Source organism: Lampetra fluviatilis, chromosome 5 (assembly GCF_964198595.1).
Source record: "Lampetra fluviatilis chromosome 5, kcLamFluv1.1, whole genome shotgun sequence".
NCBI lineage: Eukaryota > Metazoa > Chordata > Hyperoartia > Petromyzontiformes > Petromyzontidae > Lampetra > Lampetra fluviatilis.
Window position 1 is genome coordinate 6,150,157 of NC_136279.1, and position 25,444 is coordinate 6,175,600.

General features: G+C 47.4%; 1 protein-coding gene across 7 annotated transcripts in view; it reads left to right on the plus strand.

Annotated features, from left to right (window-relative positions):
• LOC144932467 (nuclear receptor coactivator 3-like) overlaps positions 1 to 25,444 on the plus strand; it is a 170,548-nt gene that overhangs the window by 115,868 nt on the left and 29,236 nt on the right. For all 7 annotated transcript variants that reach the window (XM_078856562.1, XM_078856564.1, XM_078856557.1 and 4 more), the window contains 2 exons: positions 22,886 to 22,986; positions 23,438 to 23,615. In XM_078856562.1, coding sequence (XP_078712688.1) covers positions 22,886 to 22,986; positions 23,438 to 23,615 — 279 coding nt within the window. The remainder of the gene's footprint in view (positions 1 to 22,885; positions 22,987 to 23,437; positions 23,616 to 25,444) is intronic.

Sequence of the window (25,444 nt, forward strand, 5' to 3'; positions counted from 1 at the left end):
TCATCTCCGTTTACACCGAAGGGAAAACGTCGTTTGGATTGAACCGTTTGGTTTTAGCGGCAGGAGAACGGTGCTTCGATCGATGGTCAAAGTCGTGCCGCTGTTCAAACGAGCCTACGGGCGATGCTTATCTCAGGAAATTTCACATTCTTATGGCTCGCGTCTTACAGTAACCACTGCGTCTACAACGAGACTCATCCGTGTGGCGTAAAACCGCCTCTGCGGCGCACGTTCGTCGTTTTCGGTCACCATTGCAGGCGTCCAAGGGAGAATTATTCGTTACGTTGACATTACACCGGGCAAGCGTGATCCTCGAACGGTTGTTCTACCGCAAGCCCCCGTGTCGCGTCGCTTGTAAGCCGCATGGTTAGCGCTGCAGTTGTCGTAAACAAAATGGCTAAAGAGGGACATGTCTTTCAAGCGTCAAGCTGTGATCGAATTTATAGTGAGAGACTTGTGTTCAGGCTGCGTGCTCTTGTTTGTAGGGGGTCACCTGCATATGTTAAGGCCATGTCAGACAATTGGTTCAGTGATTTGAAGACGGAGGAACATTGCGGATGAGTCTAGTAGCATTGGAGTTGGAAGAGCAGTAACTCTAACCAACGTGAACTGGCAAACTGGAGTTCTGTTGTGATGTTACAGTGCTGGAAATTGCATGGACAAGTGACGGTAAAGGTACATCCCTGCAATTGCGTGCTCACGCCACTGCTGGCGGAAGGGCTTTCACCAGAGGGCACTCTACAGAGCCTCCAAGCGGTATTTTACTTACTATTCCATGCTGGTCAGATACTTTCAAATAGGTGGGAATACGCACACGTTGCCCCAGCACGTGCGACCTACCGATCGTTGAGCTCGTGCAACTGTTTATACTGCTGGGTGGACAGAAGCAGGATGCGGTGGGGGGTGGTTGGATTTAGGAAACGTGCGCGTTGTTTCAAGTGCCACACCAAGAGATCAAACTGGCGACCACTGGATTGTGGTGTGCTAACCATAATCACAGCTGCAGCGTGTGCAAAATTCTTTGGCACGTGTTGTGACGGGGTACTGCTGCAAGATCCGACCGTGTCCGTCCAGCGCTCGCTGAGCTGCATTGGCTTCTGGTTCGCCAAACGAATACATTGATAGGTCGCGCTCGTTGCACGCAAATCGCTTGCCACAAATGAACCACAACACCTTGCTGATGTCGTCAAGGAGCATAAGCCATCACGCGAACTCGGGTCATCCTCGCGGCGGCTTTTGGCGAGCTATCGAACAATGACGGTCACTGCATCGCGCACTTTCAACTGCGCTTCTGCGGCCATCTGGAATGCTCTGCCTTTCCGGTATTGGGAAGCCACTTGAGCAGTGCACTTTTTAAATCTAAATTGAAAACGAATTTCTGAAGAACTGCTTCTTGTGTTTAGTTTGTTGTCCTTTCCCCGCACGGTTGGCTACGTACGGTGCAAAATAAGTTCTACATACATACATCCCCACGGCAGAGAAGTGGCGGCAGTAGCTTGGCCTCACGACGCTTTGTCAGCTGCATAAGTGTCCGCTGGTAAGATGTTGTGTAAGTATATTTTAATTCATGCATTCTGTGTGTGACCCTCGGACGTGAAACAGATTTGCCTTGTCAGAGAATTCTTATTGGCCCTTTTACGAAAACGTGGCACCCTTCAAGGCTTTGGTACCAGAGGCATGCAGGTAGCAAAACTGGTCTGTACTTTTTTTCTTTTCTCCAGTGTAGATGGTGCGAGTGCTTGTAATCCGGCAAATCGGAGGCGGCGGGGGGGATTTTGGCTCGCACAGAGATGAGATGCCAAACTACTGCAAGGTTGACAGTGTCCGTTAAATAGCAGTACAGCAAGTGGGTTGATGACCGGGCCGGAAGCGATGTGTGTTTCCCAGCGAGAGCCCACGGTATAGAGAACACGAGACGCCATTTACTTAAATGGAAAACTTTACCACGTTTACTGTGTTTGTTTGTATTGTCTTTATGTTAAAATTTTAACTGAAAACAGGGAACTGCATTGGTGGCGGTGTACAATGACATTAAAAACACTATCAGTGGAAAGATTCACGCCCTCCAGGAATTATGATTTTGTTGCAAATCAGCGTTGCGATTCACGAATCTTTATTTATATATATATTTACTTGTTTTGCTCTATGGTAGCGGCTCTGCTGTCTGCAGTGGTGTGATGTAAACCCATTACATAACAAAACAAATTTACAAACACCTACTTTTATTCTATGCTATTCGACACACATCTTGCGAGCTTTAACGATCTATATGCATTGATTAATTGATGCATCGCTCAACCCCTAGGGAAAAAAAACACCTTAGCATTGTTGTCATTCCCGACTGCCTTTGTAGCAGAAAAGTTAAGTGCAGCCAACATTTGGGACAATGGCTTTTTTTCTCCTCCCTCGGCAAAGGTCATGACCCAAATTGTTCACCTATTATATTTATATATACCTATTATATTAGTTGTAATAAGGCAGTGTTACAGGGAGATATTGTGGGCTCCCATCAGACCGTGTATCAAAATCCATTGTCGCACTGTGCTTAATTGCTCCCATGTCTGTACTTGCCGCCTTCACCGATAAGCACTGACCACACATGATCTGGATGGCATGCGGAGGCCCTCATCCAGCAGTGGAATGTCCGTGTACGCAAGGCAGCATTTGTGAAGATATTAATGAGGTGATTTCAGTTCATATATTGGCTTAAATCTGATAGTCTTGTGTTTTAATATTGAACAAGAATGTTCAGGGAAAGGGTTTTCCAGTGGATAAGTTTTGAACAGTATCCCCGTTTACTGGAAGTGGCAAGTCCAAGCATCTCAGCCATCACAAATAACATGTGGGCCTCTAAAAAAATGCTGAACGTTCATGTGAAGTTCATCCATTTATTAAACCACTCCTGGAGGAAGACCGCCTCCCCTATGCCTTCCGGTCATGGGGTTTGCTTAATCATACTTCACCATGCCTCTTCGTTGCACGTTGGTGACACGGGAGAGCCCAGGACCGGTGGAGATATCACTCGCTCACGGATGTTACCCATGGCTGGGAATCGAACTCGGCTAGCCAGGTTCATAGCGCGACATGCTAACCACTGCGCTAAGGTTCCTGCCCAGTACTTCCATTTCAGTTTTATACCCGTTTCAGACATATCAGTATACATTTCACTGGCAGTTATCCTCAACGGAGGACATCTTCTCAGCGGTGTATTTTCCATAATGGCTGAGATGTGTATCAATGGCCAGAGTGAATGGGCGCTACGGTGGCGAGATGTTAACTCCCTCGCCTGGTGTGCAGGAGGTCGTGGGTTTGATCCCGACCCTGATGCTTGTATATTTAGAATTTGCGTGTTCTCCTCGTGGTTGCGTGGCTATTTCTCCGGGTCCTCCAGGTTTTCCTTCCACATTTAGAAACGTGCGTTTAGAGTATTTAGCTGCTATACATTTCCACGTGATAAGCTACTGCCGGTGTGCTGAAGAAAGAATCAACAGCATTTTTTTAATTTGAGTACGACGTTTCGCTGATAATTACAATCAGCTTCATCAGCGAAACGTCGTACTACTCAAATTTAAAAAATGCTGTTGATTCTCTCTTCAGCACACCGGTGGGCTAAAGTGAATTATTTTGTCCTTTGAAAAGCGTGACACATTTTTTACTGTTTGGCCGTGTCGGGTGGTGGAGGGTTACAACACGTTTATAAATAACGCGATCTGACCCAAAAACCTATATTATGAATAATATTGGTCGCGAAAGCCTACGTGTTATAATAAGCTACTGCGTTGAGCTATCGTTTGTGGCCAGGTCGCTAATGAAAAAAGAGCTATACAGTGCAGTGTGCTCACCTGGTAAAATAAAAACTGAGTTTTAAAAACATTGTTACAATGCCCCCCTTCCTCTCCCCATCTCTCCCCGCTCCTCTTTTTCTTATTTTAAACTGTGTTTTTCTTCCCCTATGGCCTCTCAGCTCCTACTTGGAAGGGCTTATTAACAACACTTAACAACCATTGCTATAAACACAAATGTCCCACTTTTGTGCTTGGTGCTAATTGTGCATAGAATTTCGGTGTTTCAGTGCGAGCGCCTTGTCGTCTTAAGCTCCCGGGTCACGTGACACCCTTGTTGAAGAGTGCTTCCTGCCGTTGTTTGTGCAAACGTGTTCACGCAGTCAGGTCTGCAGCAGTACTGGGTGGGCGCACACAAAGACAAAGATCCCCCGTGTAGCCTTAACAGACTTGGTGAGTGCCGTTAGCGAGCACCTATGAGGGCCGGCACTGCACACGACGACAGGGTGGGTGGCCAACACGACGCCCGGCCGCCTTTGTTTCTTACCCAGTGGCAATGTTTACACTTCGCACCAAGGACGTATTTTAGGTTGAGTCGACCTAGGGGACACCCAGGACCGGTTCAGATTGTTACCATGAGCAGGAATCGAACTGGGATTGCCGGGTTGGTAACGCAGCGGCGTTAACCGTTGCACTCGTGCTCCCCACGCACGCGCTGCCACTGGTCATCAGTCAGCGGTCAGTTCGTGTGCCACAGTACAAAGTAAACGCTGACGTCAGTCGCGATGGTTGCTTTTGTGGAGGACGCTCGAGCGTTGGTGGAAAATCGAATGCGGTGGTGCAGGCACTGACGCATGAGGTCGTAAAATGAGGATGGCTCAGGGTTACCACCCATCCTGGTTTTCTCAGGATCGTCCCCATGTTTAGGTAGTTGACCGGTGAAATCTCTATGGCTGGCCAAATGTTTGTCAGTTGCATAATCATGATGATAATAACAATCCACCGCCCAAGACAATGCGTTTCCATGTGGTTCTAGCCCTCTTCCGGTATTGTGAGTTTTTATTTTTCACATGATGTGTCCTCGCTTCTTTGTACCTTAGAGGAAAGACTCCTCAGTAGTCATCGCTGCAGCAGAGTTGGTCTATTGGGCCTTACCGCCAGTCCTTTGACTGCTGGTGGTTAGACAGCTGATTCAAGCATGGCTGTGTGTTAAACATCACAACTTCGATTTTTGAACCGCCTAAATATAACCTTGTCTCCAAGAAGCTCCACAGTGACAACATGGGCAACATGAGAAGAGTTGATTGCAGTAATTTTTATTGTCTGTATGTGTAGTGAGTCCAACTGAGTCGCAGACGCTCTCTTGGGAGCAACACTATTTATTAAGCAACTTCAACGTAACCTCACACAATCTACACTCGGGTATCGAATGCCCATCCAGCCACGCTACGGCAGAACTAGACACGGTTCGCTATCCCGGCCCGGACCACAAGCTGGGTCCCGGACCGCGTGGCTAGAGGCTTCTTCTCCCCGACGTGGAGCTTCTTGACACCAGCACACGAAGAACCCCGAGCTCCTCACGGGCCTCCGTTATATCCCCCTGGGCTGGGGCTGGCTCCGCCCTTCGCCCCGCCCACCTTCCAGATCTCTCGAGCTCTTTCTCGAAAGGCTCCCGAGGGCTCTTTTAGACCACGTGACCGCCCAGCGGCCCCCGTCCACCGGTGGTCCCCCTCCAATATCACCCGGTCACATGTCAGCAGGTTAACCGGCGTATCACGCCCCAACATAACCCTGGCTGGCTGACGCTCCCTCTCGCTCCCTCACCGGGAGCCCGCACCGCACACTGCTCGCGGTGCCTCCGCGCTGACCAGCGCTCACCCAAGCCCCGCTAGGGCTGGTACTACGCCCTGTAAGCGGGCTACACGCAATGTTAACACATCCGGCGTGGCTTCATAAGCCCGGCACCACACAGTGACAATCACAGTCACTACATATGTGTGTTGAACTTCCTTCATGTACCGTACATAGCCAACCGTGCTAATCAGAGGTGCGGGGGAAGGAGAACAAACTAAACGCAAAAGCAGCAAGACTGACGTCATCCCTCATCATCAAAATTACATTAAGTGATGGCGCTTTTTGTGGGAAAAGCCACGGATGTGATGTCACGAAAGTCACAAAACGGACAGCACTGTCGATGATGTCATATTTTCGAGTGAAATCCCAAAATGCTACATCATCCACAGTCTATTATCAAGGCTGGATCTATTTCGGCTTAATCTGAAAATTGGGAACGCATCCCTAATGTACGTGCGTAGGCGCCATCGTAAATTATCTGTGAGTGCAGTGGCCTAATCGCCGTCGCGTTTTTTTTTTCTCGTTGCAATGGCTCGTCGGCCAAGCTGGTGCCTAATCGTAGGTGGATGCCTAAAATGGCTCCAGCTGGAAATGGCCCCAACCCCCCCCACACCCCCTACGATATAGAAACAGTAACTCCCCCTGGGCAGCCTTTGAGATCCCAAAGGTTCACAACGAAAGCAGGCTGGAGATTATGTATGCAAATTATGGCACGCTGCCTTTATTTGACCACCTGCTGAAGAGCTGGTCCCACTTGCGCCGGTAAGCCGCAGTGCGTGGGGAATTGCGAGCGCACACCTCTCAGCTTCCTGCCAACTAATCTTGTGGCGTGGTGTGCGAGCCCGCACGAAGGACGTTGTGCTGTGTGCGATTGTGTGGCGGGGTGGAGAGGGGGGGAGGGCCTCTGTGGTGGTAGAGCGAGTGGCCCGCAATCAGACGGTTTAGAGTTCAAATCCTGGTTAGAGGTTGACTCGGCCCATCATCTTTCCGGGGTCGGTAAAATTGGCACTGCTTTGTGGGGAAGTCTACATTGGTTGCCCTATGTTCAGACTCGCTTCTGCCATCATAAATGTACAATGTTCCCCACCGGATCAGGGCTATAAGCAGGGAGATGAGCGTTCCCTTAATGCCCATTTGAGGGAGGGAGGTGGAGAAAAGACCTGAGGTTCACACCGTTAATTAACTTAGCATGCACGATCGCGGTCATTGTGGTGATATGCATTATTACGCTACTCAGGTACCTGTCGTGGTAATCAGAGTTAGGCCGATACTGCAGCCAGCGGCTGCTCACATGGTCCCTTCCAATTTTGATGAATATCTACTCTGTTCCTCCACCTGCGTCTGTCAGTCCTGCTCAAATTAGCCCGGCCATTTGTTCTGGTCTGACCTCCTTGGCATAATACAGCGGGCACGGGGGCGACTCGGTTCGTAGTGCGGGGCCTGCCAAGTATTTATTTCAGTGTCTGCACAACGGGAGCATTAGCGCACACGCATAACGCTGCAGTGGTTTGCACACCCCCCTCCTCTGTTTCTCTTCCACAAGTTCTGTTGATTTTAAAGCCACGAGGAGACAGTGGGACAGTGGCAATGCATTTTTGGTGTTTGCTTTCTTGCTGGAAGTGCTTTTGAGCAAGTTAAAATATAACTTTTGTTCCCTGTTCATCTCTGTCTACTCAGCCCCTTTGTTTATTATCTAACCAGTCATGATGACAATTGATAGGCATACATTTTTTTAATGTGTAGTTTAACAAAAAATATATACGACAATATTACTAGCGCTGGAAATAGACAAGTACATTGTACATGAAGGGTCGTGTTTCTAATAAGAATTGATCGCCCAAAGAGGCGTTGTTGGAGACAGTTATTGTATTTTCTTTATCAATTGCATCATTGCTACTGGAATACAAAATTTCACTACCATTGTCTCTTTCGTGGGACAAGTGAATTAAAGTAAACAAGCCAAAAAAAACTGCTTTTGAAATCTGGACCTCTTGAAAAGCACGGGTTTTTCGTCGTTGGCGAGAATATCCTTCTGAATGTAGGTTACACGTGGGGATTGAACCGTGAGCTTATAGCAACAACCTCGTGCTGACCCCTGTCGAATTTGACCCCGTGTTACCACGTGACCCGGCGTGACCACATGGCGCACTTAGACACCGCTTAGCGCTCACGCACATCGAGATACATTAAGCAATTAACAATCCTCTTAATCTCTGTAGATTAATGGTTTAGTTCTTCAGTTGTAGGAGCAATTGGCAAAAAAGGTTTATGCAATTTAAAGGTTAATGTATATGCCATGTTCAGTATGTACAAGGCTAGGTATTTGAAGCTTTACCAGGATAACTAACACACAGTATAATTTGAGAAATATCATATCTAATAAAAACAAAGTGACGCATGGTTCATTGACGTTCAGTGTTATTAAGTTATATATCGATTTAAACATTGTTAGCTTGACACATAATTTGATTAGATGTTGCAGCACAGCACCATGGAGCAGTATGGCAGTGGCACGTTGGATATTACCTCGCCCATGTTGCCCCTACCAGTTAGCAAGAGGGGCATAGCCAATCCCTGGGCATTGTTGGGTCCAAATCAGACCACAAATAACCATTGGGATTGCATTGGGAATTTTAAAGAATCACAAGCCCCATCTACCAAAGTTGCGGAAACCAGCACACGGGTACAGTTTTAGAAAGGGGCAGCATTCCATAGCCATTGCCATCATCAGCCACTGTCGGATGATGGCCTGTCTGGCAGCATCCCTCCTCATCTTGTGGTGCAACAATCCATCTTGCACCTGCACGTGGGCTGTTTTCACCACTCCATTAGCAATGGTAGGCATCGTCTCAGGCGTGTTCTCTCCTTTGGCATTTGCTGTCACTTGTCTTTCCATCACCGGCCATCATCCCATCCTAGCGACCTACCCTTCCCCCCATCCCACTTGCTTCCTGAACAGTTAATGCAACGTGTCATTGATTGGTATCTCTAACTTTTGCATGTGTTCTCTCGTCCACATGGTCCACATGTACCTTTCCCAGTCTGTCAGTGTAATGCTTCTTTGTGCATTTTGCTGCTGCTTCTTGTTCTGTCATTGTCAGTGTTGCCAATGACGGGGTAGAGGGGGGGGGACCAAATAGAAACAAAACACCGAACTGGTCAAGTGTATCTCGTCCACTTAACACCTGACTACAACGATGAGGCCTGGTTCACAGATGCAAGGTTGCGGTGTTGAGCGGAGACATATGGCAACGCAAGGCGCTGCTAACGCAGGGGGGGTCTTTTGTTATGGCGTTGGTGGCAAAATTCTGTGCTGGCATTGCAGGTTTCGGCTTTGCAGTACTACGCATCACAGTGTAATTTCTCTATTTCAACCAGCCACTTCGATATTTGCACAGGTACCAAAACTTTTGAGATTCTTAATTCCCCCCAAACTCTTATCCGCCCCAACGGGAAGTGGGTACGTCGCAGTTGGTCAATCAGCAGTGGTTCTTGTGTGTTAGAGCAAAGTGTGGGCAACTCCCACCTCTTACAAGACGTCTGGCAAGCTTGGATGAGAGGCCAAAAAACTCTTCGAGAGCTTCCTCTCTCATTGAGGCCCTTCCACCAGCAGCGGCATGAGCAAGCAATTGCAGGGCTGCACCTTTTTTATAATCTAAAAACAAAACTTAACAGTACACTAAAGTACGTATCATACCTCTGCAATTGTAATTTTATGGTATGGTAAACGGTTTACTAAATGGAGATGGGCGTGGAATGCCGCCAGCAGCTTTCTGTATTAAACTCAAATCCACACGGCGGAACTTGTCAAACCTGCTCGCTAAAAAATTCATACGCCGCAGAGAGTGTTGCATGCACACGCTGCTGCTATTTAAGGATCTCTTTCATTACTGTGCAGGCACAGCTGGGGGGTTCTGTACATTGTCCCTCAAGGCCCAATTTTTCCTTATATCAACAAACCACCATGGACAACAAATGGTAATTTGTCAACGAATACAACACAAATATAGTAATATGGAATAAACAGGTTTATTGCTTTTTCAAGTATCTTGGTCGTGTCTTATGATTAAGCCAGTGTAATTTGCGTGCAATTTGCATCTAACTCTGGTCCTTGTGTGTTGGTAATTCTGTCGGCAGAGTATTTGACTGACAAGTGAAAGCGCACGAGTTCAAATCCTAGTCAGGGGTCAACTCGAACCCTCGTCCCTCCGTTGTCAACGAAGTAGCACCCCAATTGAAAGTCAATGGTGGTTATTCGACAGAAGGTTGACCCATTCTATGGGAATGTGGAATTTCTACGGCCTACTTGGAGCATCAAAGTGGAGATAATAGTCACCTCAGTGCAGTGGCCCAGCCTGGTTGGCATGGGCCCTGGAGCCAGCAATTAAGTGAGACAACTTTGGCGACCCCTCCCTCCCTTCCCTTCCCATCCCTTTCCCCTCCACCAACCCTCTTCACAGCCCTGCCTGTTGCCCCCCCTATAGCCCGCGTGGGCCTTGGTACAGTTACACCGCCTGCACGCTTGACAGCTACACCACTGCTGCCTCAATACTTATTTGGATATGGTGGCGGGGGAGGGGGAGGGGGCACTGACTCATTATGTGTATATATATTCTTTTAAGTGGAAACATGCAACCAAAGGGGAACAAAATTATAATCGGTTTTGCCCGAAGACACAGTAGCATGTGTGGAACCAGCAACGCACCCTGGGAGGAGAAGGCTGGGAGCGACAGCCAGGCTGCGGAGCTGCCCGTGGTAGGAGTGCATGCGCTGCCAAGAGGGGGGCCCGGTGGCAGATGGGCATGGAGCTGCGGCTCCCGTTGGCGTTACATCTGTTCCGTCTGTCTCTGTGCGTTTTGGGTTCATGAGAAGCGATGCGTGCCGTCTGATGAAGCTTGCACTTTTTTCGGCGTGGGCGTTTGAGTCGACCCCCCCCCCTCCCCAAGTGATGAGGTTGGAAGGTAATAATATTGTGGTAATTCGTTGCCAAAAAAACAACAAACCTCTCTTGGCTGAAATTGTTCAGTTTTAACGGGAGGGGAAGGGATGTTTAAATGACGGCAGTTGTCATCTCTGTTGATGGGCCTGAGCCAGTGCTGGATAATCCACGTTACTGTGATTGGATCAGGGTATCCATCGGACCACCAATCCTTGACTTTCTTCAGAGTAGAACGCATTTCTTTTGACCTCGGTGAGATGACGGGCTCAGTCAACGCTAGTCTAGAATTATGATAAGTAAATTAGGAAACACTATTAAGTGAAGTTCTTTTGTCGCATGGTTTTACTCGCCTGCACATAGACTCTTTCACGAAGTATTGAAATCCACTGCTGGATGAAAGGGCTCCCCTTCATGTCGAAGATGCATCGGATCTCTCTACAGCACAGCCACGTAAACCAACGCCATAATATATTAGTAATTGCCTAAATGTCCGAGCGGCATATACAGTACCATTGTTTCGTGTTGTGCCCGCTTGCTCGCACGCACGCAAACGGAAATGACTGTGGAGAAATCTCCCACCTGCACAGGCCTGAAGATCAAGATTATTTTATTTAGCCAGGTGAGAGCTCAAGAGACTGGGATAACTTCATTTGTAAGAGTGGTCTGGGGCGCCAAAATGACGAAAGCATTAAGTGCAACAACCAAGCAGATATCAAAAGCAACAATCAAATATGAGTCAGAACAAAAAAAATACATTACAGAAGAAAATATAAAATACTGTTCAACATGAATGGATGTTACAATTGAATACATTTCCTTGTACGAAAGTTGGCTCCGACAAATAACTTTGAAAAATGTCCGGAGTCAAATAAAATTACATTTGGGCGGCAGACGGCTCAGTGGTAACACTCAAGCCTCAGAGTAATTACTAGGCCCTGGGTTCAGCTCCCTACTCAGGGCACCTTTTCTGTGCGGCGTTTGTACGTTCTCCCCATGTTTTGCCTGGGTTTCCTCCGGGTTTGCCACTGGTTTCCTCCCATAGCTTAAAAAAATGCGCACAATGTAATCGGCATTAGCCAAACATCCCAATACTGAAATATCACCTGACTGAAAATTACTCTTTTGGGATTACACTGAGCAAAATTGCCTCCCACTGCAAGAAAATGTGGCTGAACCCCTCCCGTAAAAGAATATTTGGACTCGGTGAGGCTTTCCTTTGTAAACAAGTGGAATAATAATAAAGTTACGAAAATGCCAAGAGAGGAAACTCGCTGATGTTGAAGCTACACTAGCAGTGATTGAGCCATTGATTGGTTTATCGTGAAAAATGGGTTAACAAATGAGTGAACTGGGAAATGCCCAGATTTCTATAATAATACCATGCAATATTTTTTTTTACGTTACGTAAATTAGAACGGCGCAAGAGCAGTGGTTAGATTTCTGGGCTGTGGACCTGGAAACCTGAATTCATTTCCTGGTGACGGCTAATGTCAGTGAAAAATGATAACATCAGTGGTGAGGGATATCTAGACCGGTCCCCGGGCTTGTCCCTTTTCTCACCAACCCACACTGACCAGCGTGATGACCAAACAATCGCCACGATCGACATGGTGTGGGGAACCCTTCATGCAGCAGTGAATTTACACGGCTTTTAATTACTCTTCTAAGTTGTTTAACATGTAACTTATGTGATGGCTTCTTAAGCACTTATGTGCATGTAACAGATGAGATAGACTGACATTCGATTTGGTTCATGATTATTATGATTTCTCATTTATTGTATTAAAATAAATGCAAACCATTACCATATTTTTTATCACTCCATAAAAGAAGTGCATCTTAACGTAGAAGTGAATTTTAAATAAGTGTCATGTTTTTTAAAACATTTTATTTGCATGTTTGTATATTTGATCTCCCCTTCCCCCCCCCAGCAAATGTTAGCCGATTCTCAAATCGTCCGAAAGCTTGCTGACTTCGTCAGTCTTAGAACCGAACATTTGAGCCTGCGTAGTGCTTGGATGGGTGACCCCACCATGCCTGCCAGGTTGTCAAACACAGCCCTGGGGCTGTTGTTGTTGTGGCAGTCGGCCACCAACCGGAGGGGCCGTGCAATAAAATAAATTTTTTGAAACGGCACCTCTCCGCTGGCATGTCTGTGGCTCCCCACTTTCCACCATACTTCCACTGATCTGCTGCCTAGTGAAGTTTTGTCAAATAACCCCCCCCCCCCTCTGATTTCGATCCCCTTTGGTGTGAAGGGGCCCCCTCACCCGGCACGAGAGGCCCGTGTATTTGCATGTCCCCAGCCTGAAACCAACCTGTTGTTTCCTGTTTGTTTATACTGGAAAGTCGTCTCACACTGAATGGTCCGTTGACGTATTAACTTTGTTATTCCAGATGTTTTTATCGCTCCACCAGCAGTAACTGTTTACGGCTTAACATATTTAGTCGCTGTTGATTCTGTCTCTTGACAGGTTTGATTTCTTCCTTTCTAAAGACACCCGGTTGCCAGTATGGAACAAAATAGGCCTTTTGTGTCTTCCACTGGTCCCATAATCTCAGGCTGCTTCATTGTAGAAAGTATAAACACCTATCAGATGCTGAGCCACAACAAAGGCCACGGCAGATGCCAGCTACTGTGCGATATATTTTTTTGTGGTGGTCACGGTTGAAGATTCTCCGCAAGGTGGACCTTTAAGGTCATTTTAATTGGCCAAGCTGGCGACAAAGAAACCGGTTAAACAGGGCAGACAGTGGCGGAGATGGGGGATTTGTGCAATGGTGTCTCTAAAGACTTTTGTTATCTCGGTGACCTTTGAACACTGTATTTTAAATGTATCGTTAGCCGCTGTCGGCCTAATGTTGCCCATCGGTTTGCGAAGACGACCCATCCGCAGCTGGCTTTTGTGGTCGCGCTGTTCAGGTGTCTTTGGCGACGGATATTTCGAAAATTGGACACCGCTGCCTCTTGCTGAACCAGTCCAAAATCTGGATTTTTCATGATCACGTTTAAGTGTTGGATTTCAGCGCTCTTGCGCCCAAGTGTGTACGAATACCTGCCACACGTTGGCCACAAGCGTATCCCTGGATCTCTTCTCTGACGGGGATGACTCTCCTTTCTCTCTAAAGATACCGGTGGAATTCCCATCGCAAGTTCTGCAAATCCACTTGGGCATTTCATGTCGAGGTTAAGCTGACTCCATATTCAATGTTGCTTCAGCGGCTAGATTCCATGTGTCTGAACGTTTAGCTTAAGCGTCGCGTAACTTGCTGTTTTGTTGCCCCACTGCTGTGGTAAGAATGGTTGCGTTTCTAAATGCTCCATACTGTACTTGCTTGCAAGTGCGTGTGTGCGCATTTCATACACACGTTGTCATGTAATGCATTTATGTGAAAACCCTGACTGTTTTATTTTCTTATGTGGCAATTGTGAGAAGGGTGTTGGGGAAATTCCTGCATTGTAAATAGAGGAAAACAATGGCAGGACAAGTTCGGCATTGGGTAATCACAGTCCATTGACCAAATGTAAAACAATTCCCACAGTTTAATTCGGAACAATGCATACTCGTGTTTCCAGATTAGTCTTCCAGGCCATTCATTTCTGACCCGCCCCCAACTGGACGTCTGTGAGAAAGAGCTTCATAGCTCATCGTATTCCTCCACTCTAAATAAAGATTATGATTCTGCACAGAGACATCATTACATGTTGTAATAAAGGGCTCTCAACTGATTCACAATGATGGAAATGTATTTCTTATCCTGGGTGTCCTTTTTAACCTCTCATTGTACGTAATTTAAGCTCATCCTAAAAAAGATAGAATTTTGTGTCGTATCGTTTGCTCATTTTTCCCCGAGAACTAATCGACTAGTCAGCCATATTGCAATTTTTTAAAAATGTTTTTGTTATGACAACATGCCAGCCGGGCATACGATAACGAAAAATTTCAACAACAGGGTACAGAAAGAATCCACGGAGATCTATTGCAGCATGGCGAAACCACTTCAAAGGAGAAAATCCATATAGCTAAATAATATAATCAGCCACTTGGCCAACCAACCCAGTCAACCAGTAACCAAAACTCTTCTCGCAAGACCAATTAGTAAGTGTATTTGTGTTGTTGTTATTGTTTAAATCCAGTGTTGTCCAGTCATTTTGTCTGGCAGTTGCAAATCTGCACCGCCTGTTTGGCACGATGGGATGGGGGTGTAGAGGAGGGTCCGTTGCCCTGTGAGAGCTTCGGCTAAGCCGAGAACGTTCGCACGGACGAGCCGAGCGCCCGTCCAGCTTCCCAAGTGGGCGAGTGCTCGAGGCTGCGGCCCCAGCGATCCCAGCGGCCCCAGCGGGGGGGGGGGGCCCTCTTTTGCGGCACGGAATGCGTCCATGCACCCTGCTGCTCGCCGCTGTTCGACAGCTGACGTTGAGTGGCGCTCCCCTCCAGGGAGGCTCGGGGAGATAATGCGACCGTGTCTGGGTGCTCCGGCCGGCACCGCCGATGCCTCCGCTTCGCGTTCGCGTTTCGGCCGCCCCTGATTAAACCCAGGGCTCTCGGCGGTAGCGAAGTTGACGGTCTGAGCTCGGTCGCCAACGACTGCATTAAAAATATGCGGCATTAAAAGTGTGTTTTTTCACCGAATATGGAATATTATGCGGGCTGAATGTTTTCGCTTCGCGTGTGACTCTCTCTCCCCACGGGGCACGTGAGTGCGTTGCCCGTTGGGAAATAAGAGGCCCAGTTAAGCGACATTCGCACGCAGTTGTGCGATGCCTTTTTCTGTAGAAACTGTTCTCTGGTACGAGGTGGTGCGCTGCTCGCTGTGAGAGTTGGAGGTAAAAACTTTCTGTGCCTCATTCATTCCGGGAGAAAAATATAAATTTAAGAAATGAAATGAAAAAAATATTAAATGACTTCCAAGAGGTGAGAAACTGGCAATTTAAAAAACTTTAGTCGGGCAGTTGTTAGCTGTGGCTTGCATCTGTCTGCTTTGGTTTACACTCACAAAGCTGTAGCGTGTAGTTTATATTTACTGAAACAGTTAATTAGCAAGTTTGTGTGCAAACAGCTGCTGCAGTTAGCGTGCATTTGGGGGGGGGGGGGGGTCGGGGGGGTTCTTGTGTGGTTTTATTTTTGCAGTTAAAAGTGAGCCGGGTGATATTATTTTTTACAATAAGTTCCTGATTTGTTATTTGCCCCCCCCCCCCCCCCCCCGAAAACCTCTTCAGTAACGACGCTGGAATGTTGAATGCGCCCCATGGACACACGTTCCGTCCGTTCTCTCCGGAGTTTTGAGGGCTGTTCTTTTGTAGCGCGTACCAGAAAGAAGTATTGTCATTGTACATCGAGGTTTCCCTTCCATGGTGAAACTGAGACTTTAAAAAAAATGTCACGTTACTTCATCCACTGAATGAATGAAAACAAAAATTATGCCTACGTCGGGTAGTTTGTGAAATGTGCGTGCATGTACGGTATTTTGTCAATCCACTGCTAGATTAAAGCCTCTCCCAACAACACTTGGTCGTGGGAATTGACTCTCAAAATATATTTATTCGTGTTACTCTATTGAATGAATTATTGCGATGCAGGATCACGATTTTTTTCAAGATTCAAATTTTTTTTTACACATTGTGATGAATGCAAGTGGCCTCTTGTGGTTGGAGGGGTCACGTGAGCTCATTACACACAACATGAACGAAGTCAAATGCATTGACTCTTTTTCACACAAGGATTGCAAATGCATTGTGTGTATTATTTCCAGCTTAAGAATTGATTTGAATCAATGTATCATTACTTGGGTGAAAGAGGGCAAGAAATCGCAACGCTCGATTGAACGTTGGCCGATTCTGACCTCTTATACGGTGTCCTGCGAGATGAATGGAAAATTCCATGTTCTTATGGCAGGAACAAATTATGCGCACGATAACCGCTGTTGACTTCTGGCCTGGAAAGCCTCATTCATCGATCCTCAAGGGAGAAAGGGCTGAGTCAACCCCCGAGAGAGGCAATAAAAAAAACATTATTCGTATTTATTGCTACGTATTTATTATGTTGATTAAAATATTTACTTATGGCAAACGCATTTAACGCCGATGAATAATGACGCACGATGCACTCGGTGGCACTTCTTGTAGCCCGTTATCCGTGGTCACATTGGAGGTTCAACATTGCAAACATGCATTGGTTAAAACCGTGGGCCGTCTTGACCTACATTGTGTTCTTTGCGGAGATGAAATTAAGAAATTAGCTCGTGTGCGGGAGCCAGATGGATCATTACATCACGGGAACGTGAGAGATGGCGACGCCTTGGCGGGGCCTTCATCCAGCAGTGATTGATGATGGGTGATGTGTCTGTGAATTATCGTATGTGGTTAATGAATAAAAGTTGAGGTGCATGTTATAATCCCGTAGATATAGACGTGTGACCGGATTTGTATCGCTTCATTGACACTAGACACCATCTTGAGGATGCGTCTTACTTTTCGGAGCCTCTTATAATCTGGAGAATTCGGTAAATGCACGTAACATAACCTCTCTGGACCCATGAATTTGGATCCCACTTACACATGATGCACTCGTGCTTGTTCATACCTGCAACATTTCACATATGCACAAGCACGCAAATGCATTTATGATTTGCAATTATGAGTCCAGCACATTCTAATGCGCATGTACGGTTTGTATCCATAGCCTGTACGCAGTGTGCCTAATGTACACGTGTGGTGGTGATATATTCTCCCGTGATGATGCAATAGCCGTTAGGCTTTCAGGTTAGAGCACTTGGTCGAACAAGTTCCTTTGCAGCGCCACCACCACCGCAGCGCAAAACCTACCGCCGTGTTACAAAATAGGACATCCATCATTTGTACTGTGGCGTGCATTTATTTACGTCTCGGCTCGTGCAAACTTGACCGACCCGTTCCTACCGAGGTCCTTTTTCACACACAGTATGAACTTAAAGCGAAGCCCCTCCCCAAGTCACGGCCTCTTCGAAATCACCACTGGGCACGGCCCGTAGAATGCCTGTTTATTAATTTGGTTAACTGTTCACACTATTTAGCATGTACTTTATGTTTGCTTTTACTTGTCATTTCGATGACCCGGGTCGCTCGTGCAAACGAGACAATATACCTTTGTCTGTTGAGTTCTCAGCTGGTTCAACGGAATAAGCTTGAAACTTGATTTGAGCTCAAGATTTTTCTTTCCCCGAATCTGTGTAAATTCTCTTCACCTCTCTCGTCTGTGTGCTGCCAATACGCACTGCGGCGTAGAGTTAGCAGGGTCAGGGAGGAACAGATGTTGATCTGATATCCTAATACTTGAATAACGTGCGTTGGACCCAAGTGCTTTCATGGGAATGTATATCATATAATTTGAGTTTAAATATCGTCTATACGTGTCAATGTTTTGTACAGACACAGTGGGCATGTTTAATTTGTCGAGAGATGTTCAGCCAGTCATAGGCAGAGCAAAAAAGCAAGGGGCGTGTGGGGCTGGCCTTAAGCCGGGACAGGGAGTCGACAGCACACACACATGGCTGTGGGAAAGGAGTTCCAGACTATGGGGTTAGCAGTGGAGGCTGAACGACACCGTACTGAGCGAAGATTAACTTGACTGGACACTTCCAATAGGAGAAGCCATGGTTGCTGGTACAGAGAGTGTACCAAATGGAGTGAAGTGAGATTAGGGGAGAAGTAGTACGAGTCACATCGAGAGGAGTATATTGAGTAGAGAATGGAGAGCTGTGAGTATAGGGGAGTAGTGAGAGGGAAGTTAGGGAGGGGTGTAGAGAGAGGGGGGAGGAATTTGACATGAAGTGGGACTGTCCAGTGTAGGATGTTGATTGCTGAGTGGGCGTGCCACTGGCTTAGAGGAGGAAGGCATGAGCAGGCAGGTCCCATGGGGTTCTGTGGCTGCAGAATACAGCATGTGGCAGCACTCACATACACAGACGTGGCCTGATGGCCAACATTTAACACTGACTTCCTTGAAAGTGGAACTTTTTTTTAATTGGTGAAGGTATTTCATTTCACCCCAAGCGTCGTGCACGCTTAAACAGGGACCCTTGTTTGCGAGAGATTTTAGTTTGTAGGAAAACGGCTAAGGGCTTCATGCCCTTAGAAACACAAGTCGGGTGATTGTATTTTTTTATACTGTACGCATTGTGTTACGTCTCCACACGTTGTTTGGTTGTTATTGTGTTACAATGGCACCTTTCGCCTGTTATATTTCACATGGGCCACATTCACATGGACCACATTCACGTGACCAGCGGGGGAAATAGCCACGAATACTGCCATGGTCCTTTCTGATTCCAGAAGCAGCCATTGCCAGTGTATGTAGTAAATGTCTTAACACGTAGCCACAAACAGCAGCAAGACAGTACAGCGAAATTCCAGAAATCCACGGTGATATGGGGATTGTTTTTTTCACGGATTTTATAATGCACGACACAGCGCGAATTATATTTTTAAAATCCACACTGAAAACTTGTGGATTCTGCTGACTTAAAAAACTTCTAGCCCCAAGACTGCAACGATGTGCACATTGTAGGAGTCTGCACCATGCATGACTAAATATTCCCAAGAATTTGCAAAACATTTGGTGATGGTTACATCAAAAAATATTTTCTGTAGCAGGTAAGTTCACGCCGCTCACTTCAAAGCACACTCCCTTATGTCTCGTTGCATCGCCGTTTGCCTCTGAAACTCCACGTGTTTCTATGCTTTTCTGTGCATTAACAAAAAAAATATCTCAGTTGCGGTGTGCTGTGAATTTTAGCAGGAATTAGCCACAATTCCAAAAATCGGCAAAAAATGTGCAGAGGTCGCAACTGCCTCCAAAAACCCAGAAATGTACGAAAGCTTGCGGATTGCTGAAGTTCCCACGAACTGCAGGGGTGCCGCGAATTTGCGAATAGTTGGGAGTTTCACTCCTGTTTTATTACGTAAATGCAGAATCCCAATACAAGCCTGGGAGCGGATTCTTTTCCATTCTTCTTCGCATTTAAGACTGATGTTGAGAAGGCAAATTCTACTGTATTTCAGCAAAGTTATTTGTAAAGCTGGATTTATTTATGTTTAAAGTTTGTCCTGGAAATAGAATAATCTGTTATTGTAACCTAGTAATGGAAGGGCACTCTGCATCTGGACAGGCATATTTGATGTACTCATTTACTATCCCCAATTGATGGCTCTAAAAACCAGCAAAAAGAAATGATGAAATGTAACGCATGCTCAGGAAGTTCACTGGGGGGTAGTGGGGGCGGGGGAATTTTTGCACTCTACACCCTCGGCACTGCCAACATTTTAACAACGCTAGATTTTTTTCGTTTGCGTTGCACAGCAGAGTACATTCAGCCACATTGCGCAATCGCACCCCGATGCTACATGGCACTGGTCAGGCTTTGGCGGTGGGGTACAGTTGATCATAGCCATCGATTAACCAACACACTACTACGACCATTTCTTTTCCAGGTAAGGCCCACTGAACTATTGAGCTCTTTGTCAAGCGACCTGGCCACAAATGATAGTTTAACGAAGTGGCTTATCACGTGGAAATTTATAGCAGCCAAATACTCAACGCATGTTGATTCTAAATATGGTTGGAAACACTGGAAGGACCCGGAGAAAAATCCACGCGACCACGGGGAGAGAGACATACAAACGCCAAATACACAGCAGGTGTCAGGGTCGGGATGAAACCCATGACCTCCTGTATACCAGGTGAGGGAGTTAACATCTTGGCAAGTGAAAGGCATCACTCGCTATGTAGGACACTGCAAGAAGATTAGCGGCTCGAATGCTCTCACCGAATGGGTTGCAAGCTCGGCTGTGCGCACAAGCATCTGTCCAGTCATCGGCATCATCCCTCATTATTTTGGGTTTGGGAGGGTTCTTTAAAACGAGGATAGTACCACTTTGTTGCGAAGCAACGGCCGTCTTGCACCGTGGATATGAAAGTTTTGATCTACATTGCACCTGAATGCAACCGCATCCTAGGACAATGCACAGAAACAGCGGGCATATATATTATTTTATGGAGAGAAGTTTGCAGTCGGTCATCGGCAGAGGGAAAATACGAAGGTCTTGACCCTGCACTTGGACAGGGGGTGGACCGCGTCACCGCCCCATGTGTTTTTTGAGCATCAAGACACACACTTCTCACTGACCTTGGATGAACAAACAAGTGCCCAAGATGTACGACCCATACAAAGGCCGATCCTTTTCAATTGAAACCTTTACGAAGAGGCCGAACGTAATTGAACGTTGGCCGCAGTTGGCGGGCGGAGGGCGGCACTTGCTTGGCCACACCGGCTTTGACTATCGCAGATATGGAACAGGTCCACATGCCGGGGGTTCGGTGGGAGCAGGTCCAACGCCACTGTTTGCGATGCCCCGTAGTGTTTGTGCATAAACAGAGCACGCGACCCCCCACCCCACCCCTACTATTGACCCCTGGGGGGGGACCCAAGAGCTACACATTACTACGGCGGCGGTGGCAGTCGAGCCCCACAGCGTTACGCCCACCCGCATGCTCCACATTCGTTAATTAAGGATATTTGTGCGTGGAGGGCGGGGGGGGTATACGCGACAGAATTGTTGATTGGGTTATAAAGAAGGGTTCTGTGCAGCAATGCAGCTGCTCATTTGCTGCACGGCAGTGTTGTGAGTTGAGATCTCTTAACAGTGAACAGTTTAAACTCTTGAATTTACATCGAACACGAGCGGAACACGAGCGGCGGCGGCGGCACCAGTATTTGCGGCTTGCCGTGTCGCAGCGTTTGGGATGCGCGTCGAGGCTCTAGAATCTTCACGCCGTCCGTAACGGTGAAGAAGGGATTTATTCTTTTCGTGTGGTGGAAGTTGGGCGGTGGTGAGCGTGGGGGGAGGCTAGTGTGGTCGGGCAGGCGCGGGAGGGGGCGATCCAATTTGTAATTTGGACTCGCGCACGTTCCGTCAGCATATGTCACACGTGAGGAGCAAAGCATGCGCAGTCAACTTTGTGTAAAATGGAGTCGCGGGCTAAGAGAGCCAGCTGCCGGGACATATGGGCGCAGCGGAGTGGTTGAGCTCCGGCTGGGGATGGCTCGTCCGCGTGGGTGGTTTGTGTCCCAGCAGCAGCGGTTCATGTTTTGCACGTGTGTGCGTTACAACTCGTACGAGTTAATTTATTTACAGCAGCTGACAACGTGGTGTTTATTTGGATGCTGCTGTGAGTCTTAATGGGAAGTTGAAACAACGGTGCAAGTTTCTAAAATCCACCGGCCCCTACACCCTCCCTGTGTCAGCCCAGAAATATATTCCTGATTGTATTTTTGTGTTGTTTGATCGTGCCTATTAAACTCTTCCATCAATATGTCATGGATCAGGCGTGTACACATGCATTCATAGATGTGTAATAGTTATGCTCCGTGACTGAACACTACAGTACTCAGGGGTGCAGCAAGTGGCACAGTGGTTAGCATAATGCGTTCTGAACTCGGTGAGCCGAGTTCGATTCACTCCCGTGCTTAACATCAACGGCAACGGATATCCGAACCAGTCCTTTTTACCAGGTCGCAGTGACCAGCATGGTGAAGTATGTTCAAACAACCCCTGTAGTGGACAAGAAGTGTGGAGGTCTTGGTCCTTCAGTGGATTGACAAAGCGATGTAAATTTTTCATGCAACGTAATCATCGGTGCGTGGTGACATTATGTAGTGCCTATACAGGGCGCTTCAATTTTTTTAAACACTTTTTATGGGACTATCGTAACGTAACAAACAACACTTGTTCGCCATCATTGTCAACACATGCCTGGAATTTTCTCCGGGTTGTCTCCAGAGCCCAGAGGAACATTTCTTATTGTTGCAAATTCTCAAAAGTGTTACCATTTTTTTTAAGCACCCTGTATAAACATCCAAAGGTTTTTACCACTTTCTTTGTTCGAGGAAAGTCTTCCAGCTTTCTGAGCTTAACCTGTGCTTGGGTCCTAATCATTTACAAATATTCCCAGAGCTATGCCCACTATGTCTGAGCCAAGCGCCAAGTTCTCATCTTCATGGTATTGTCTCCCATTGTTCCCGAATACCACCGGTCACTTTGACTGCATTCGGAGCTCATAATCTTGCCCGTGCGCATCTGTGTGCACACATGCTAACATGATTGTATATGTGTGTGCGTTTGCGCCTGTGCTGTTTGCGTGTGTGTGTGTCGCGTGTTTGCGTCTGCGTATGCCTGTGTGTCTGTGTGTGTGTATCTCCTGCGTGTGTCTCGTGTCGCATGCATTGTGTGCGTTCGTGCGTTCCGCTATCTTCGCGCTCGTTGCTGGAGCAGAGAAGGCGACGGCTCGCACCCCTGAGATCCAGCAGTCGGACGTTTCGTCCAGCAGGCAGACCCTCATCGACAAGGACTCCCTGGGCCCGCTGCTGCTCGAGGTACCTGACCCCTCATAGCTCTTGAGCTAGTTTCATGTCGGTGATGTCTCGTCGACGATGCGTTTCGATGAAAGAACGTGGCAGCTAAGAGTTGTGTGTGTGTGTGTGTAGTGCGGCGGTTAGCGCACTGCGCTACGAACCCAGCGTACCGAGTTGGATTCCCACTCACGGCCAGCATCAGTCGTGAATATTTTAACTGGTTCAAGGCCTCCCCTAGGCCCGACTCGGTCTCAATCGAGTACCCAGTGCGATATGTAAACATCGCCACTCGGGAGACAGAGGCAGCCGGTTGTGGTTCCTGGCCACCCCATCCCCTCATGTGACCTGCCGGCCTTCATAGGTGATGCTACTCGCTGACAGCACTTGTCCCCAAAAGTCTGTCATGGCTACAAGGGGGGATCTTTGTACTTCTCTTTGTGAATGACCGCACCTGGCGTGCATTTGTGTGCAGGCGCTGGACGGCTTCTTCTTCGTTGTAAACCGCGAGGGCAACATCGTGTTCGTGTCCGAGAACGTGAAGAACTACCTGAAGTACAACCAGGATGAGCTGATGAACAAGAGCGTCTACAACATCCTGCACGTAGGCGACCACGCCAACTTCATTCGCAACCTCCTGCCCAAGTCGCTCGGTGAGATGTGCGATGAGACGGTTGAGCGTGATAGTGCACCCCCCTCCCTCTCTTTTTAGGGTTATGGTTGTGTCTTTCATGTCGGCATTTCCAATCCTTCGTCATTTGCGGCTGTCAAATGTCAGCGTTTGAGTACTCGCGCGCTTCACTCTGCATACGATTCGGGTCGGGCGGTGCTGCAGCACATCGCCCATTGACTTGCCGTCAGAACGTGCTATGTTCAAATCCCCGATAAGTTCAAATCCCGACAAGGGATCGCCTCGGACATCACCCCTCCAGGGTTGATAAAATGAATACTGTTTCATGGAAAGTCAAAACTGTGTCTTGACATCGGGTAAAAGTTGGACCCTGCCACATCATCAGCAGTCATTATCTTCACGCTGCCAGATTTAGACATGGCCTCTTCTTCCTTCACATTCTTGCGATGTCGAAATCCAAACTCCTATAGTCCCAACGGCTATAGGAATGTGTAATTTCCACCACTCCGACGCTCATTTGAGCATGGAAACACTTTGCTTTTTGGCTTTCTGAAACATATTCACAGCACTGGCTGGCATACCGCATGTGAAGGCCTCCAAAGTTGCTTCGCTTTTAGGCACCTTTCCTCCAATGGCTCAGGAGATGCAAACCCTCATACTTGTCACGTGCCACTGTTTCTCGCTCTTTGCGCGAGGGTGGCGTTGCCTTCCGCTGTTTACACACCCCAGGAGCGCCGTGTCTGCCGCACGGCACTCCTGGCCAGGGTTCAACTTGGGCAGTGCGGCGTCTCTTGCACGCAACCGCTCCCGCTCAGGGTCCCTGCCCCCACAGGCATCCCAATGTGATGTTTTTTTCACCACCGCGGAGCAAACAATGTGGTTCGCACAGACAAAGTGGAACGTTGTCTTCGCGAGCGGGTTAAAAGTGGAAAAACTTTTTTTGTAAATATTATAGAAAGTCTCGTAGACGGCATAATTCAAAAGGCGGTTAATGTTCTGTGGATGGTAAGTGGTTCGTCGGTAGGATGGAGCCCCCAAGGCATGGTGACAATTTGGCCTCGTGCCTGGAGCTCGGAGAGCTGTGGGTATGTGTGCACGACACGCTTGTCTGCCTGCTCAGTTTGTCACGTGTTTTGCCTTAACACCTGACCACAGGCATGACAATTTAATTATCACAAGATAGACTTGCATTGGAATGTTTTAATCGCATTAGTTCTGCTACTCTACTCCCTGCCTGTCTACTTGTTCGTCAGCTGATTACGCTGTGGAGTGTGAATGCGTTTGCTTCGGCGTACCGCTAATTGACATTGCCATGATTTTGAGCAAAGGTTCATGTAAATGCTTTGTTTACACAAAGTTTTACTTGTAATTACTTGAACTTTGTAAAAAGATTGAGATTTTCATTTTTACTTTTATTATTTCGTCACACTCTCCTGCTCTCAGTGTGTGATGGAGTCCGATTTAAAATCTGTCTTTAACATACCCAGAGATGTAGTGCATCTGTTGGCGTTTTTGCCGACGATGCGATGTTTTTTTTTGTGGAGTCCTTCCAAGAGCTTGGCGCTTGTCCCTTGAGGTTCTTAAAAAGGAGGCAAGTCAACTGGAATTGAAGGTCTTCTGGACTTAAGGCCTAATCCAGGCATTCAGAGACGTACTCAGTGATGCTATCCACTCGTGGTGTATATTTGTGTGTGTGTTGAGGTCTTCAACACACCAAAAGATAAAGATCCCCTGTGTAGCCTTAACAGACTATTGTGGCAAGTGCTGTTAGCGAGCACCTAAGAAGGCTGGCGCACAGCACATGAGGAGGTGGGTGGCCAGTACCACGCCCAGCCGCCTTTGTCTCCCTAG